Source organism: Hemiscyllium ocellatum, chromosome 24, assembly GCF_020745735.1.
Source record: "Hemiscyllium ocellatum isolate sHemOce1 chromosome 24, sHemOce1.pat.X.cur, whole genome shotgun sequence".
Lineage (NCBI taxonomy): Eukaryota > Metazoa > Chordata > Chondrichthyes > Orectolobiformes > Hemiscylliidae > Hemiscyllium > Hemiscyllium ocellatum.
The window spans coordinates 15,067,368-15,084,455 of NC_083424.1; the positions used below are offsets into that span (position 1 = coordinate 15,067,368).

General features: G+C 40.2%; 1 protein-coding gene across 1 annotated transcript in view; it reads right to left on the reverse strand.

Moving 5' to 3' along the window:
- The window catches only part of trpv4 (transient receptor potential cation channel, subfamily V, member 4), a 110,613-nt gene that overhangs the window by 60,690 nt on the left and 32,835 nt on the right, over positions 1 to 17,088 (reverse strand). The window contains exons 2-3 of the mRNA XM_060843492.1: positions 15,033 to 15,424; positions 1,907 to 2,079 (exon numbers count right to left, since the gene is read on the reverse strand). Of these exons, the coding sequence (XP_060699475.1) occupies positions 1,907 to 2,079; positions 15,033 to 15,409 (550 nt within the window). The 5' untranslated portion in view covers positions 15,410 to 15,424. The remainder of the gene's footprint in view (positions 1 to 1,906; positions 2,080 to 15,032; positions 15,425 to 17,088) is intronic.

Here is a 17,088-nt window from a genome sequence, read left to right on the forward strand (position 1 = left end):
TCCTCTGTCTTTATTTCATCTTGGGTCTAACTATTGGTCAGCAGGAGAGGATACACAATCCCCACCTTCCCAGATACATCTGCTCCCTTTAAAAAGTGGAGTAGACTCCTTGTCTCCATCCACAGATTATGTGTAACTTCAGTACATTGGGTGGAGCCAATGTAACCTCCACATTAACCCCTTCAGAATCATTACCATACACAACATACCACCCTGAAGTTCATCAAAACTAATGAGCAATCATCAGCCTCTTGTAAACCATCTCCAAACTCTTCCTTTGAGATTGTTTCATTTTCCCACAGAACATAGCATGGCAGATCACATCACAACATAGAATGTCAGACTATAACATACCAGAGAATATCATAAAATCCAAAGAGACTAGGAACATGGTTCCTACTAACTTTTTAAGGAACATCCACTCCCCTAACCACATTTTAAAACAATAGGGTAAGAAAAAGACAGAGGACAATTGTGCCACAACACTGATTTTAAAATCCCTGATTGTAACTGCTGTGGTTTGCTAAACACACTGGGAGCAAAAGCCATTCCTTTGCGGTTGAACAGCACTATGGAACAGAATTACCGTTTGGGCATTCATTATCGTTTGGTCAGACCAGGCTCTGCTTGTGGCCCATAATCATCACTGATGGTAAATGTCAGCCTCGGTAAGTACTGATCCTGGAGCTGTAAGCCAGCACTGCTCGGTACCTTAACAAGAGCGATTTGATGGGGAACCATTTTCTCACAACAAGAATCCTGACTCTAGTGATTGTCAATTCATTCAAACTTATTAAACCTTATTCTGAACTCCTCTATTATGCATTTCCAACTCCAATTGAACTAAAAGTGGTGAAAATGTTTCAGTTAGCATTTGAAAGATTAAAATATTCTGGACTCCAGAAAACGTTCTGGATTCATGTGAAACCTTTTTTTTGGTTCAAATGTTCACAGAATTGCTGTTCCTCCCAAAATCTTCTGTTTTGTTTCAGATACATAGCATTTGTCCATTTACCTTTGTGTTAGTATCTCACAGTCATTCTATTCTGATTTTATTTCCACTTTAGAGAGAGATTGACATTAGAAATGCAAACAGGAGTATACAATTCAGCCTATATCCTCTGCTATCCAATACGATCACAGCTGATCTTCTATCTGAGATTCACTTTCCCTCCCTATTCCCATATGCCATTTTCCTTTTTCTCTCCAAAAAAATCTATCAGCCCCGATTAACAACTGAACATCCACAGCTCTCCAGGTAGAGAATTCCAAAACTTCAAGACATACTGATTGATGAATCTTTTCCTCATTTCACTCCTAAATGGCTGACTCCTTCTTCTGAAGACTGTGATCCCAAGTTCTAGGTGCTTACCCTTGCAGAATCTATCCTGTCAAGACCCTTAATAATTTTTTATGTTCCAGCAAGATCATCTCTCATTATTCTAAAGGTTAGGGAACCTAACACCTTGCACCCTCCCCACCACCCCCTGGCAAGAATATTCTTTCTTAGGATCAACATTGTCCCACCAAGATTCTACATAATTACAGGAAGATTCTTTGTCACTTTTCGATAATGTGTTACATATAATAAGTTTCCCTAATTTCCGGTGTGCAGTAAGTGGAGGGAAATTGCAAAGGTGTTCTTTTATAAGAGACATTTACAATCTTATTACAATCAACTTACAAAGGAATTATTCTCCCTATGCGATTTACCTTGTGACATGTTCCACAGCAGATACAAATCCTCTCTCCAAATGTTCATAAGTAAAGGCAGTCTTGAAGAAGTGAGAATGAGAACACTGAAATGAACATGTCTTGCTACTTGAACATTCAGAGCTTAATGAAGTCTCAAAGTGCTTACAACTTCAGTGGTACCCAATACTAATCCTTTGTATTTTCACATTACCTCGAAATTCCTCATCCGTCAGACGCTTCTTTTGACTCAGTAGAAAGACAAGCAGGCCGTCCAGTTCAGCTACAGACCCTTGTGACACAACCTCAAACAGAAGGGTCCTGTTAAAGACCTTCAGAACAGGTGGTGGTTCTGGTGCAGGCGCCTTTACTTTTGGACTGTTTTTACTGGAGGGGGAGAAAAAGGACATGAGGTGGAGTTTTAAAGGGAGAAATAGATTTCAAAGCTGGTCACTTGTTCAAAGTGCAATTTACCCTTAAATTGGTTCATTAATATTGTTCGTTGAAAAACGTCTAAACATTCATCAACCCCTGCAGAATATACCAGATGTGACTTTTTGTAATTGGTGAAATAATCAATTTGAGTAATTTACATTTGGATGAATGTTGGTATCAAACATTCTCAACTCAATTTCAGGATGATTGAATTCAGAATAACACACATTTATCATTCCCTAATAACTGGCTTTAGCCTCAAACTCAAGGAATCACTATGACAATTATACTTCCTTTACATCAAATCTATTTCTTCTCTTTCCCAGTGAGACTACCAGTAAGAGTCATAGAATTATTATGGCACACAGCCAATCAGTCCATCAAGTCCATGTCAGCTCTCTGGGTAGCAATCCAGTCAGTTCCATTCCCAGCTCCAACCATGTAATCCAGCAAGTTTATTTCCTTCAGTTTGGAGTCACTGATGATCTTTGTTTCCAATACTCTCATAGGCAGAAAGTTCCAGGTCATTCCCACTTTAATTGCTGCCAAATTAGTCACTTTTTTTTCTTATACAATCAAGCACTCATCAGTTGAGATTATTTCTCATGATACATTCCAGTAATATATTTCAAAAACTAATTTGCAGAGTTATTTTACTGGCCAAGAAGATTTTGTTTTGGTTTGTTTTGACTATATGTTTCTCCGTCCTTTTCCATATTCATTCCTTTCAGGACTGGCTATAACTCAACACTGAGGAATAGCACTCCCAAACAAGTGGCTGCTCTTCAAGTGAGGTCCTGTTTGCTGGGTTCTTGGGAAAAAGAAGGGGGCCTTAGAGATTCAAACTCATTCACATCTTCACCCGGTGTCTGCACAAGTCAGTGGCTAATAATCAGAGCAGTGCTGTCAGTCCTTGTACACAGTATAAGGCCTGTAACTAAGGGCTGCTTTGCAATTCAGCAAGTTTGTAATACTCCACACTGAGAATGATATTGAGTTACAGAATCAGGAATTCTTTCTGTCTGACTCATTAATTTATTTAATAGGACTTTATTTATTTAGTTAAATCAGGTAATTCAACACACACAAACATCCTATCCTTTTAAAATCTAATGGTACAAGATTATTGCAGCAAAGACACTTATTTCACAGGTATGTTAGATAACCACCATTTTTACACAACAGGGATCTCCTCATGCCTCAGAGGTTATGCCTGAAGTCAAATGGCAGTCAACCAAGTATCAAGAACCTCAGTTACTCTTGATACATTAGGAAGGATACTTCATATACCAATGTATCTTCAGAACACCCATGTCTCCAACTGCCACCCAGCTTCTCTCTACAAGCCCTGTATTGCTTAGGAACACCGGGCTACAGAGGACCAGACATGGCCATCCTCATCCATTCATCAGGGTGATCCCAGACTTAAAATTAGTCTTCGCCAGCGGTGTCACAAACATCTTCCCAACCGCTGGGTAATGAAGGAGACAAATCAGATCGGGTTCCTGTTCTTGATTGCTAAACATGAACCAGTGTTGAAATATATTTATATTTTGACATCAGATGAGGATAGAACTATTTCAGCTTTAATGTCCTTGCACTGTCCTGTTCACACATCAAGATTAGCCCAGACACTGAATGTAACTCTCCTATTTCAGAGTCAGTGCCCCAGGAGAACAAAACGAAGGATGAATACAATAAGATCAAGAAAGTTCTGCAGTAGGAGTAACCTTTTATGCATTAATCTTCCAGAATATTGGTGCTTCTTTAATTCCAGCCTCTTGCATCCCCAATTTTAATTGATCTACAAAGGTGACCATGCCTTCAGCTACCTAGCCCTAAGGTCTGAAATCCCTTTCGTTATCTCCTGCCATCTCTCTCTCCTCCTAGAAGTCAGTCTCCTCAACTAGGCATCTGGTGATCTGTTCCAATATTGTTTTATTTGACTTGGTGTCAAATTCTGTTCAATATTTGCTCTTGTATAGTGCCTTGGGACACAATGCTATCATTAAAAACACTATATACATGCAGATTGGTGTTCTTGAATGGATTGTTGTGGCTATTCTTGCAACAGCCTTTTTCGAAAAATTCAATTCGGGGCAACTGTATTAATATTAAAATGCAGCACCTCAAGGGAAACTTTGGGAGATCTTTTTCCTTAATTGTTTCTAAACATGTAAATACAATGACATAAATTGAGTTAATAAGCAAGGCTAAAATCAAACTATGAGTTTTTAAAAATTAGTGTTTTGATGTGAATGGGTTAATGATTTTATTCTATTAGATAAAGAACTATTTCACAAGATTTTGCACGTTCATCACTAACTGCACACAGTAGTTTCAAACACTTTCACAAAGACAGTGTCCCTTTTATATGCAACGGCAATCTCTACAGATTTATAAATAATTTGAACATACTGGGAAATATTCCCCACTTTTAAAGAAATCACATGTTTTTCGTAATGAGATCATCCAGGGTTACTTCAATAAACCTAAATGATTACACCCTGTTCTGGCAAAAACAGCAGATGTAACAGAACACTATTCACTATTCAAAATATTCATGTCTTAAAGCACAAAGATTGTGAAAAAACACAGTTCAGGTGCACAGACTGCAACTTTACAACCACAAGCTCAAGCAGAAAATCCCGGCACACTGTGCTGCAAGAAAATATCTGCAAGAAATACTCTGTTGGAACTGAAGGAGAAATATTCATTCCCAAACCACATGTATGCGTGAGCAACTTACTCAAACACCACCTCACATAGGTTGCATTCATCTGCAAGACAACTTTTTTTCTCTATTTTTAAGTCTCAACATGATATTCAGGAAAAAACCCAAATGACTTTTAGTGGGTTTTTGTGACCAGCACCAGTCATTGAGCTGAATTCTTCTAATTAGCTCCCTGTTCATTTCTGTGGGAAATGGAGGCAAAAAATTATGAAGCCCTCAGATTGTTAAATCCTTTTCCTGGAAAATGCTGTCTGTCTTGCTTGTACAAAAATCATCTACAATGCACAGCTATATAGCTCCTTTGATGATTAAAAGAAATCCAAAACAGTTCAAAGTAAAAATGGACAGGGAATTGAACGGGGGAGGGAGCAATTACAAAGACTGACTAATGATTTAGTTCCAAAGGTGGCATTTAAGGAAAAAAAAGGAGGAAAAGACATGACTGTTTAAAGAGGAAAGTTTTGAGCTGATGGTGTTTCTGTTAGGAAATGTGGAGTGAAGAGAGGGCAAATATACAATAGACCCAAGACAGGGCAAAGGGGTTGAAGGAAATATGCAAGAGTCAGGGAGTTTGTAGAGGTAGAGAGGCTCCAGGAGGAATTATACAAGAACACTTATTTAGTGCACTCAAGAAAGGATATGGTAGAACTTGGGCCAGAATGTTCTGTCAAAATATCAGCAAGGCTAATGGTTCTCACCATTGTAAACAAAAGGTACAGTAACTTCAAGAGAGCAGCAGATGCACAGATATATTTCCAGAGGTTACTGCTGGGTTCTCCTGCTCTGCTGTCAGTTTTATAAAAATAGCATCTCACCTTTAACTTATTTTTTTTTGTAAATAACTTGTTTTATTTACTTTTTAAACTCATCACTGGAAAGTTAGGTCTAATCATTTTACATACAAGGAATCTTTTAATGACATGATAAATATTAATGTCTGCAAAACAACATCTTTGACACTAAAAATTATCTATTATAAATGTAGAGTCTCATTCCTTCAGGTTTTGAACTTTTTATAGAGTTTAAATGTCAAACTTTGAAATGTAAAAATGCTTACTATTACTTCATATCTCCTTTTTTTGTTCTCTCTTAATCCAGATGTATTTTTCCTTGCCAAGCCCATTCTTTCTTCAGATGTGATGTCATTGTCAATTCTTTAATTCAACCTCCTCTCAGTCCTTCCTATGTTTATTTCCCAGTATTTAAGTCTCATTGCTTATGGAAGTACAATGTTGAAATGTCCCTTTTGCCTTTACTGCGCTGGTATAAGTTCACATTTCCAGTAGGCTTGTGGGCAAAAATATTTTTGAAGTGAAACTGACAACTAGCAGAGATCAACATATGCCCCATTATGACAAGCTCTGGCTCTATGCTTTAACATAAAATCTGGAATAGGAAGCCTAAAGATGCAAATTCACTCCTACCCCAAAATATCTGTTCATAATTACCTAATAAATATTTTGTGTCTGCAAGATAGTGTACTTGGTTTAGCTTCGTCTTGGTGCACTCTCACTGGTTTAATATCTTTACTGTGATAAACAACCCAAATAGCTTTTGGATACTGTGACAATTCCCCAAAGCAATGGTTACAACTTAGCCTGGAAGCAGAAAAGTAAGTTATGTCTGAGCTTGTTGTGTGTGCTGTCATTCCACATCTTCTAAGGGGCTTAGTGGTTTACTGTGTGAGTCCTTCTGGTCTAACAAGAAGAATCTGGGAGAGTAAACAAGACGTTGTTTACTGTGTCTATGCAACAGTTTACTGACCATAAGAATAGGTTATACATTTCAACAAAAACTGGTTAACCTTAGATCCAGCTGCCAAAAAATGCTACTTTACTGTCTCACCAAGTCTCCTGACAGTATCATTTTAGGTGGAGCTTACTGCACTCAATCAAGTGTTCATCCTTTCAGATGTATATACAACATCTCCTTTCATACTTTGTTTTTAAAAATTATTATTAACACATGTTTATTTATATAATTATGTTCACAACTGGCCCATCTCCTCTAAATCTTTGGCTTTACAAACTCAAACAATCTGGAAGATTTATTAGTCTCGATGAACAGGTTCTCTTTAGACTTGGATGACTAATAGTCTGCTGGATAGAATGTGGTTGTCTGAGTGGACATTTAATCTCTTCTACTTCTTTTGTGGAGGACATCACTCCTGTTAGAGCAGGTACCTTTTCTTTGTAGTATCTGGAATTGTTAGACATTGCTTGTCTCTTCTTAGTGGTGTCCTCCATGGAGTTGTTTACATCACAATTTCAATTTGTATCAGTGAATTTTTCTTTTCAATCTGCCTGCAGATTTCAGATGAAGTAGATGAATTTCTTTCTTCAACTTGTTGATTAGTTTGGACTTTCCTATTCATCCAATGAACTATTTGTGAGATCACTGGTACATTTCTGGAATAGTGATACCCAAAAGTTCCCTCTGGTTTGCTGTCATATCCAGTATGTCTGTTGAGGGTTCTTCTTTGGAAGGTGGGGAAGTCAGATTGCCTATTTGAACATGTCCCTTCCAAGTCATCTCAGCATCTTATGTGTGACTTGGATTTGTCATAGCTAGTTGCTCACTGTGCTTGTTTAAAGGCTGCTTTCCTGCTAGTTACTGCTTTCCATCTCATTCATTGCATGAAACAACTTTTTATTGCCAAACAATTAACTTCATGGAATTCTGCTTTTTGTTCAGGTTCCACCCTGTAAAATCTTCTATCAGTTTATCATTAACTGGCTATGTCCTGACCAGGTTTTCCTTGACATTTATTGTTTAACCCCTTTTCCAAATTTTGAATGAGATTGAAGTGATGGTTCCTGGTTGTGAAGTACTTAGAGGTTTCTGAAACAAAAACATAAATTACTGGAGAAACTCAGCAGGTTTGGCAGCATTTGTGGGGAGAAAGCAGAGTTAATATTTTGGGTCCAGTGTCCCTTCTTCAGAATACTGTTCTGAAATGTTAGCTCGGTTTCTGTCTCCAAGATGGTCTCAGATTTGCTATTTTTCTCCAGTGGTTTCTGTTTTCGTTCAGATTTCCAGCATCTGCAGTTCTTTGTTTTATTTTAACTATAGGCTTCTGTTGTTATAGTTCTGAAACGGTTGATATTGAAGTTACCTTAAGCTGCACCCAATCTGATGATCTGATATTGTCTTTGGGTGAAAAAGAGACAGTCTAGCACAGGGTCCTGATGGAGTCAGATGTGTCATCCTGCTCCTGCTAGTCTTTACAATTAGTTAATGTGATTTGTACCTATTGCTATCATGAAATAAGCTGCTGCATCTTGTTATGTAAAACAAGAGTCTCTTTGTGTGAAGACTTAACAGTAGTTTATCCTCTACTACTGCTAATTATATTGATAGATAGATTTATTGTTGTCACATGCACCGATATACAGTGAAAGGTGTTGTTTTGCATGCTATACAGACAGATGGTACCCTACATAGTGAATTAGGATAGCAGGACAGTGTGCAGAATACAGTGTTACAGCCACAGAGAAGGTGCAGAGAGAGAGAGATCAGAATTAATATTTTAGAGGTCTGTTCAAAAGTCTGATAACAGTGGGGAAGAAGCTGTTCTTGAATTTTTTTTCCTATTTGAATTCATTCATTTTTATCTTATGCCCAATGGAAGAAGGTGGAACAGAGCATGACAGGGGTGGGAGGAGTCTTTGATGATGTTGGTTGCTTTCCTGAGGCAGTGGCAAATACAGACAGAGTCAATGGATGGAAGGCTGGTTTGTGTGATGGACTGGGTTGTGTTCACACTCTGTAATTTCTTCCGATCTTGGGCAGAGAAGTTGCCAGTCCACGCTGTGAGCTTAAAGCAACATTTCCAACCAGCCATGTACTTTTAGCCAAACGACTAGTAAGGCAGCTAAGGAAAAATTTGTAAAATAGTTGCTGATTAAGCTTTACAAACCAGTGAGAGAGAGGGGATGAAAAATTGTGCAGTTTAGGTGGATTGTCCATGCTAAATTGCCTAGAGTGTCTAGGGATGTGCAGGCTAGGTGGGGTAGCCATTGGAAATGCAGGGTTACAGGGATAAAATAGGTAGGAGGGTGAGTCTGGATGAGGGACTATTTGGAGGGGGCAGTGTGATTTTGATTGGCCCAAATGGTCTCCTTCCACACTGTACGGATTCTATGAAAACCAGATTCATTCACACAGAAGTGGTCTCAAACAGCAGAGCTGCTGTTAGTGGCAGTTTCCAAATAGTTAGAACTGGGGTGAAGTCCTGGGTTACTCAGGAGAAAACTCCAGAAGCAGAGAGCCATGGAGAAGAAAATATCCATGTGGCTGCTGAAGCAATGGGTTTAGGGAATTTATGTTAAGTAATACAAACATAGGAACATAGGAAACATAGGCTATTCATCCCCTCAAGCTTGTTATGCCATTTAATAAGGTCATAGCTGATCCGATTTATTGTCACGTAATCTTAAGTAGAGGAATACAGGAGTATGGTGACAAGTGTGCAAAGACACCATTCTCCAGAGTTATCTTAGTATACAAATGACAGGATTAAAAACAAAAGCAAATATATCATTGATAGTCACAGGTGAGGTGCCGGAAGAGTGGAGGTGAGCAAACGTGGTGCCACTGTTTAAGAAGGGCGGTAAAGACAACCAGGGAACTATAGACCGGTGAGCCTGACCTTGGTGGTGGGCAAGTTGTTGGAGGAAATCCTGAGGGACAGGGTGTACTTGGAAAGTCAAGGACTGATTCGGGATAGTCAATATGGCTTTGTGCATGGGAAATCATGTCTCACAAACTTGATTGAGTTTTTTGAAGAGGTAACAAAGAACATTGATGTGATCTATATGGACTTCAGTAAGGCGTTTGACAAGGTTCCCCATGGGAGACTGATTAGCAAGGTTAGATCTCATGGAATACAGGGAGAACTAGCCAGTTGGATACAGAACTAGCTCAAAGGTAGAAGACAGAGGGTTGTGATGGAGGATTCTTTTTCAGACTGGAGGCCTGTGACCAGTGGAGTGCCACAAGGATCGGTGCTGGGCCCCCTCTACTTTTTGTCATTTACATAAACGATTTGGATGCGAGCATAAGAGGTACAGTTAGTAAGTTTGCAGATGACACCAAAATTAGAGGTGTAGTGGACAACGAAGAGGGTTACCTCAGATTACAACAGGATCTGTACCAGATGGGCCAATGGGCTGAGAAGTGGCAGATGGAGTTTAATTCAGATAAATGTGAGGTGCTGCATTTTGAGAAAGCAAATCTTAGCAGGACTTATACACTTAATGGTAAGGTCCTAGGGAGTGTTGCTGAACAAAGAAACCTTGGAGTGCAAGTTCATAGCTCCTAGAAAATGGAATTGCAGGTAGATAGGATAGTGAAGAAGGCATTTGGTATGCTTTCCTTTTTTGGTTGCTTAGGCCACTGTTGGAGTATTACGTGCAATTCTGGTCTCCTTCCTATCGGAAAGAGGTTGTGAAACTTGAAAAGGTTCAGAAAAGATTTACAAGGATGTTGCCAGGATTGGAGGATCTGAGATACAGGGAGAGGCTGAACAGACTGGGGCTGTATTCTCTGTATTCAGCGTCGGAGGCTGAAGGGTGACCTCATAGAGGTTTACAAAATTGAGGGGCATGGATAGGGTAAACAGGCAAAGTCTTTTCCCTGGGGTCAGGGAGTCCAGAACTAGAGGGCATAGGTTTAGTGTGAGATATAAAAGAGACTTATGGGGCAACTTTTTCACACAGAGGGTGGTACGTGGATGGAATGAGCTGCCAGAGGAAGTGGTGGAGGCTGGTACAATTGCAACATTTAAGAGGTATTTGGATGGGTATATGAATAGGAAGGGTTTGGAGGACATGGGTCAGGTGCTGGCAGGTGGGACTAGATTGGGATGGGATATCTGGTCGGCATGGACATGTTGGACTGAAGGGTCTGTTTCCATGCTGTACATCTCTATGACTCTATAAAAGAAATAGCCAAAATGAAACATTGAGATCATCCCCCCACCTCCACTATGGGTCCTCACTGCCAGATAAACAAAGCCACAAAGTCTATCCCTCAGCCTGATAACCCTCAGATGCCCCAATTCCCTGTACTTTGCCTCCACCATCAGGTACCCGGGCCCATCCTTGGCCTGGAGCTGTGGCACCACCGCTGCTAGAACCAAGTTTCCAGTTTTCGGCACCATCTAGCCTCCACCAACATCGTCATTGCCATGAGTTCACACAGGGCCGATCTCGGCAATGCAGCCACTGCTGAAGCTGCCGGCTCCCAAAGTGGGCTCAAGCTCAATGCTGAAATGGCCGGTGTCTCATTCTGTGGCCTAACTCCTTATACCTACCCATTTCGGTCAATACATTTGCTTAACAAAAGATTATCTATCTCCAATTTGAACTTAACAACTGATCTAGCATCAACTGCCATTTGTGGAAGTGAGTTCCAAATGTCGACCACCCTTTTTGTGTAACATCTTTCCTGAATAGTCTGGCCCTAATTCTCAGAACTATTGCCCCCGATTCTAGAATTCTCAACCAGTGGAAATAGTTTATCTTTATAGAACCATAGAAATGATACAGGACAGAAGGGGGCCATTTACCTACTGTCTTTTCCTCTTATTAGCTTGAACACTTTGATCATATCATCCCTTTACCTTCTAAATTGTAGAGAAATTGGTGCATAAATTGTGCATAAATTGGTAAAATCTTTCCTCATAGCTTAACCCCTGAAGTCCAGGTATCATTCTTGCAAACCTATATCATACTCCCTCCAAGGCCAATATATCCTTCCTAAGGTGAGGTGCCCAGTTCTGCTCACAGTACGCCAAGTGGAACTCTAAGCAGGGTTTTGTCTGCACAATAACATCTGCAACCTTGCACTCCAGTCCTCTAAATATAAAAGCCAATATTCCATTAGCCTTCTTGATTATTTTCTGCAGCTGATTGTGGTATTGTGAAGATCTATGCACCTGAACTTCCAAGAGATGAGGGGGGATTTCTACAATGAGAGGATTGGAATCTACGGAACTAATTGCCGCAGAAGGTTGTGGAAGCCAAGCTGTTACATGTACTTAAGACACAGATGGATAGGTTCTTGATTAGTAACAGAATCAAAGCTTACAGCGATAATGGGTTGAGAAATATATCAGCCATGATCAAATGGCCTAATTCTGCTCCTATATCATATGGTCTTATGGTCTGTTTGGATATCCACTATATTTAACTTCATATCATCGAGGAGAGTCTGCTGATCTATCCTGAGAACCTCATACTTGCTTATATTGAACTCCATCTGTCCATTCACCTCATCTATTAATATCCCTTTATCTATACTGTCTACAATGTTGTCTAACATTGTGTAAACAGCAAATTTGGATATATAACTTTCTATGCCATCATCAGTCATTCATAAATAATACGAGTACAAATCAAATGTTACACAACTCCAACCCAGATATTTTATAAATAATACACTCTTGACTCGGTTAACATACATTATATATAGCTACCTCATTAATATAGCACAGACAACCAAAATATGACCTGAAGGCCAAATTCAACTCTGAACTCCAATGGCGAAAAATTTCTTCTCTCAGGGGTTTGTTAGTCTTCGGAATTCTCTTCCCAGTCAGCAGAGGAGGCTGAATCATTGAATATCCTCAGGGCTATGTTAGACAAATTTCTGATTGATTAGGGGTGTCAAAGATTATGGGGAACAAGCAAGAAAGTGGTGTTAAGGCCACAATCAGATCAGCTAATTGGCTAAGTGGCTTACTTCCATTTCTATTTCTGATGATTTTACCTACCCAGGTCTTGAAGCTCCAAATCCTGCAATGCACATTTCTTGTTTTGCACAGTTTTTCATAGAGTCATTAGTGGGCGGCACGGTGGCACAGTGGTTAGCACTGCTGCCTCACAGCGCCTGAAGACCCGGGTTCAATTCCCGACTCAGGCGACTGACTGTGTGGAGTTTGCACGTTCTCCCCGTGTCTGCGTGGGTTTCCTCCGGGTGCTCCGGTTTCCTCCCACAGTCCAAAGATGTGCGGGTCAGGTGAATTGGCCATGCTAAATTGCCCGTAGTGTTAGGTAAGGGGTAATGTAGGGGTATGGGTGGGTTTCGCTTCGGCGGGTCGGTGTGGACTTGTTGGGCCGAAGGGCCTGTTTCCACACTGTAAGTCTAATCTAAAAAGATCCTTCAGTCCAACTAGTCCATGCTGACCACAATCCCAAACTAAGCTAGTCCCACCTGCCTGTGCTTGGCCCATATCCCTCTAAACCTTTCCTACTCATGAAATTATTCAAATGTCTTTTAAACACTGTAACTGTACCCACAACGACCACTTCGTCTGGAAGTCCATTCCACTCACTAACCACTCTCTGTATAAAAAGATTGTCCTTTTGTCTTTTTTAAATCTGTCTCCTCTCACTCTCCAAATATGGCCCTTAGTCTTGAAATCCTCCACCCTAGAGAAAAGACACTTGCCATTCACATTATCCCAGCCCCTCCTGATTTTATAAACCTATACAAGATCACCCCTCAACCCGTTACACTCCGGTGAAAAAAAGTCCCAGCTTATCCAGCCTCTCCTTATAAGTTAAACTCTCCATTCCTGGCAACACCCTGGGAAATCTTTTCAAAACCTTCTCCAACTTAATAATATCCTTCCCATAACAGGGTGACCAGAACTGGATATGGTATTCTTGAAGAGGCCTTACCAACAGCTGTGCAGAAAATTTGAAACCGCTTCATAATCCACAAAAACTATCTGCAATATAGTCAGGTGGCAATGCAGTAAAACGCAACAGCAAAGGGATAGATGACAAGGAAGCCTGTTATGGCAAGGTTGGTTGATGGATAAATATTGACCAGAATACTACTTATTCTTCCTTGGATAGTGCCATAGGATGTTTTATGCCCAGTTGAAAGGTCGCAGTTTAAATATCTCATCCAAAAAGATGCCACGCTCTGACAGTACAGTACCCCCTCAGTCTTACACTGGACTGTTGGTTCAAGTCTCCAGGTTGAAACCTGAGCCCACAACCTGTGACTCAGATGAAGATAAAGTTTTAGTGCTGAGCCACAACTGACACTTTTCACCTTTGCATGCGTGTGCACAATGCCTACTTTGATTTATGCTGAAAATCAATGCTTTAAATTTCCCAAACCTGGAACACAGGCAAGACTGCTCTTTGTGAATTCAGGTCAAAAAGAATTTACCAGTTGTCTAAGGCTTGGTCGGTTCAGGAGCTGAGGTTGAAGGTCGCATGTACACAAGCACCCAGAGAAAAACAGGTGAATCTTTTATGTACAGGGAGTCACACAACGTTATATCTGAGCAACATCTTTTTTTTGCACATAGGGAAGTGAGAAATGAACAAAGGGAGAAAAGAACGGAAGGATGAGTTGATAAGGTTCGATAAAGAAGGATAGATGGAGGTTCATGTGGAACATAAACAGCAGTTCCAACAGCTAGTTGGTTCAAAAGGCATTTTTTGTGCTGAACTTCTACATAAGTTTGTAATTTTATGTCTGCAGATCTTAGCATATTTGCATTTGGACCTTTGAAGTTTTGTCTCTGACAGATTTGTTTTTTGTCTAGGGGCTTGGATTACTTTGGGAATCAGGGATTAATTAATGTATGGGCCATAGAGTCATACAATGTGGAAATAGGACCTTCAGCCTAACTCGTCTGTGCTGATCAGGTTTCCGAAACTAAGCTAGTCCCAATTTCCTGCATTTGGCCCTCTAAATCTTTCCTATCCATGTATCTGCCCAAATGTCTTTTAAATGATGTAATTGTACCCACTTCTACCACTTTCTTTGGCAATTTATTCCATATGTACAACACCCTCTGTGTGAAAATGTTGCGCTTCATGTCCCTTTTAATCTTTCCCTCTCACCTTAAAGCTATACCCTCAAGTTTTAGTTGCCCCAACCCTCAGAAGATTCTTACATTTTTGCACCTTGGGGCTATGGGTGCCTCACATTTGTTAAAAATACTCATGTCCCAATCACTGCTTGTGGCATGATCCAATTCTAAAAGACTGGACACTGCTGGATTATAGAGTCCATTTCCAATTGACTTTAATTTCTAAATAGCCCATTGCCACCCTCAGTGATTCTACATGTAACAATACTGCAGGACCCTCAATCAAATCGTTACTCAAAGCTAATTTCTCATGAATACTGTCGTACTTACTCTTTGGCTGGTTTCTTTTTCTTGCGCTTGTCGTCACTCCCCTGTCTGTACGACCCATAGTCAAAAAGCGAGTCCATAGGAGCCTTTTTCGGGGCGGGAGCCATACTGGGCATGGATGAGTCATAGATGGAGGACTCCAAAAGGTCTATTGGGTTGGGCATTCGGTTTTTGAAAGCTCCTTGGAATTTGAACCTCAGGTTCTGTTTGTTGCTGTCACCACTCTCCCGGGTAGCCATTCGAGGCCCTTCAGCAGTTGCACCACCGTCTTCATTCTCAAATAGGTTGGCCAGCGAAGACAGAGGGAAGCCATCTTCAGTCAGATTCTCAATGCTGGTGTTGTTTGTTTTCCCAATATCTTTAGCTTCATTCTCAGCCATGATTACAAAGTAAACCTGAACGGTAAGAGAAAAGGAAGACTTGCATTTATACAGTGCCTTTCATTGTTTCAAAGTGCTTTACTGTCTCAAAATGCTTTACTGTCAGTTATGAAACACAACAGCCAATTTGCACACACGGCCACTAACAGCAACGTCAATGGAATGATGAGATTTCTGAACATACTGCTATGTTGTACACATAGCGTGGTCCCAAGGTGAGTGTCCACATGCAAAATAAAAAGCTCAGCTCTGCAGCTGTGAGCTGCCACACACAAAAAAAACGAAGGTCACAGTATATAAAACTGCTTAAAGACAAAATGGCTGTGACTTTCCCCATTCCACCACCTGTTAAATTATTGGAAACAGGACACTTTTTGAATTCAAGTCCTTGTGCTGAGCACACTGCAGTTTCTTCCACATGAAACACAGTGGTTTGTTTTGTGATGTTGGTTGAGGGGTAAATATAACATAAACCATGGGATCTCGCCTAGCTGTTCCTTGAGATCTGCTACATCCAGCTGAGCAGCCAAATGGGGCCTTAGTTTCACATCATGTGCAAAGGATGTCACATCCAAAAATGCAGTGCCCATTCAAAATTCAGATTGAGTGTTAGTTTTTGATAGTTGGACTCAAGCACTGGAGTGGGACTTAAATCTGGAAACTTGGTGCCTCATAGGTAAGAATGCTACTGTCTAAACTGAAGCTGGCAAATAGTTCATTGAAAGCTTGACACCATCCAGCACAAAGCAGCCCATTTGGCATCACTCCACAAACACTCACTCCCTCCACTAATGACACTCAGTAACTAACTTTGGCATAACAGCGCTCTGGACACTCACCTTAGTACAACTTCTGGCACATGCTTTGTGTACAACACAGCAGTGTATTCAAAAATCTAGTCATTCCGTTGATGTTGCTGTTTATGGGAGGTTGCTCTGTGCAAATTGGCTTCTGTGTTTCTACCCAAAAAAAGGTTTGCATTTGGGTTGGGGGAGTCCAGAACTAGAGGGCATAATTTAAGGTGAGAAAGGGAAAGATTTAAAAGGCACCTAAGAGGCGACGTTTTCACGCAAAGGGTGGTTACGTGTATGGAATGAGCTGCCAAAGGAAGTGGTGGAGGCTGGTGCAATTATAACATTTAAAAGACATTTGGATGGATATATGAACAGGAAGAGTTGAGAGGGATATGGGCCAAGTGCTGGCAAATGGGACTAGATTAATTTAGGATATTTGGTCAGCATGGATGAGTTGGACCAAAGGGTCTATTTCCATGCTGTACATATCTATGACTCTATGACTGTATGACCTCACAATGTTCCAAAGAGCTTTACAGCTATTGAAGGAATTTTGTAGTTAATCAGCATTGGGTGATATTATTCAAATGATAGCAAAGTTCTTTACATTAGATTTCATGACCAATCAAGTCCTTATGTAAAACCGATTACAGATTCCAGTTACCTTGGGAATTAACCCCAAAAACATGAAAATATGCGTATAAGGTATTCCTTCAACATTGATACAAGTTCTGGAATAAAACACTTATTAGTTTAATGATAACATTTTTTCCCTAAAAATGTAGCCCACATTTTATGTTGCACTTTGCATCATTCCCATTTACAAAATATCGAAAATAAAGAATGTAATTAATTCTGCAGTGTGCTGTATTTGAACAAGTTGAC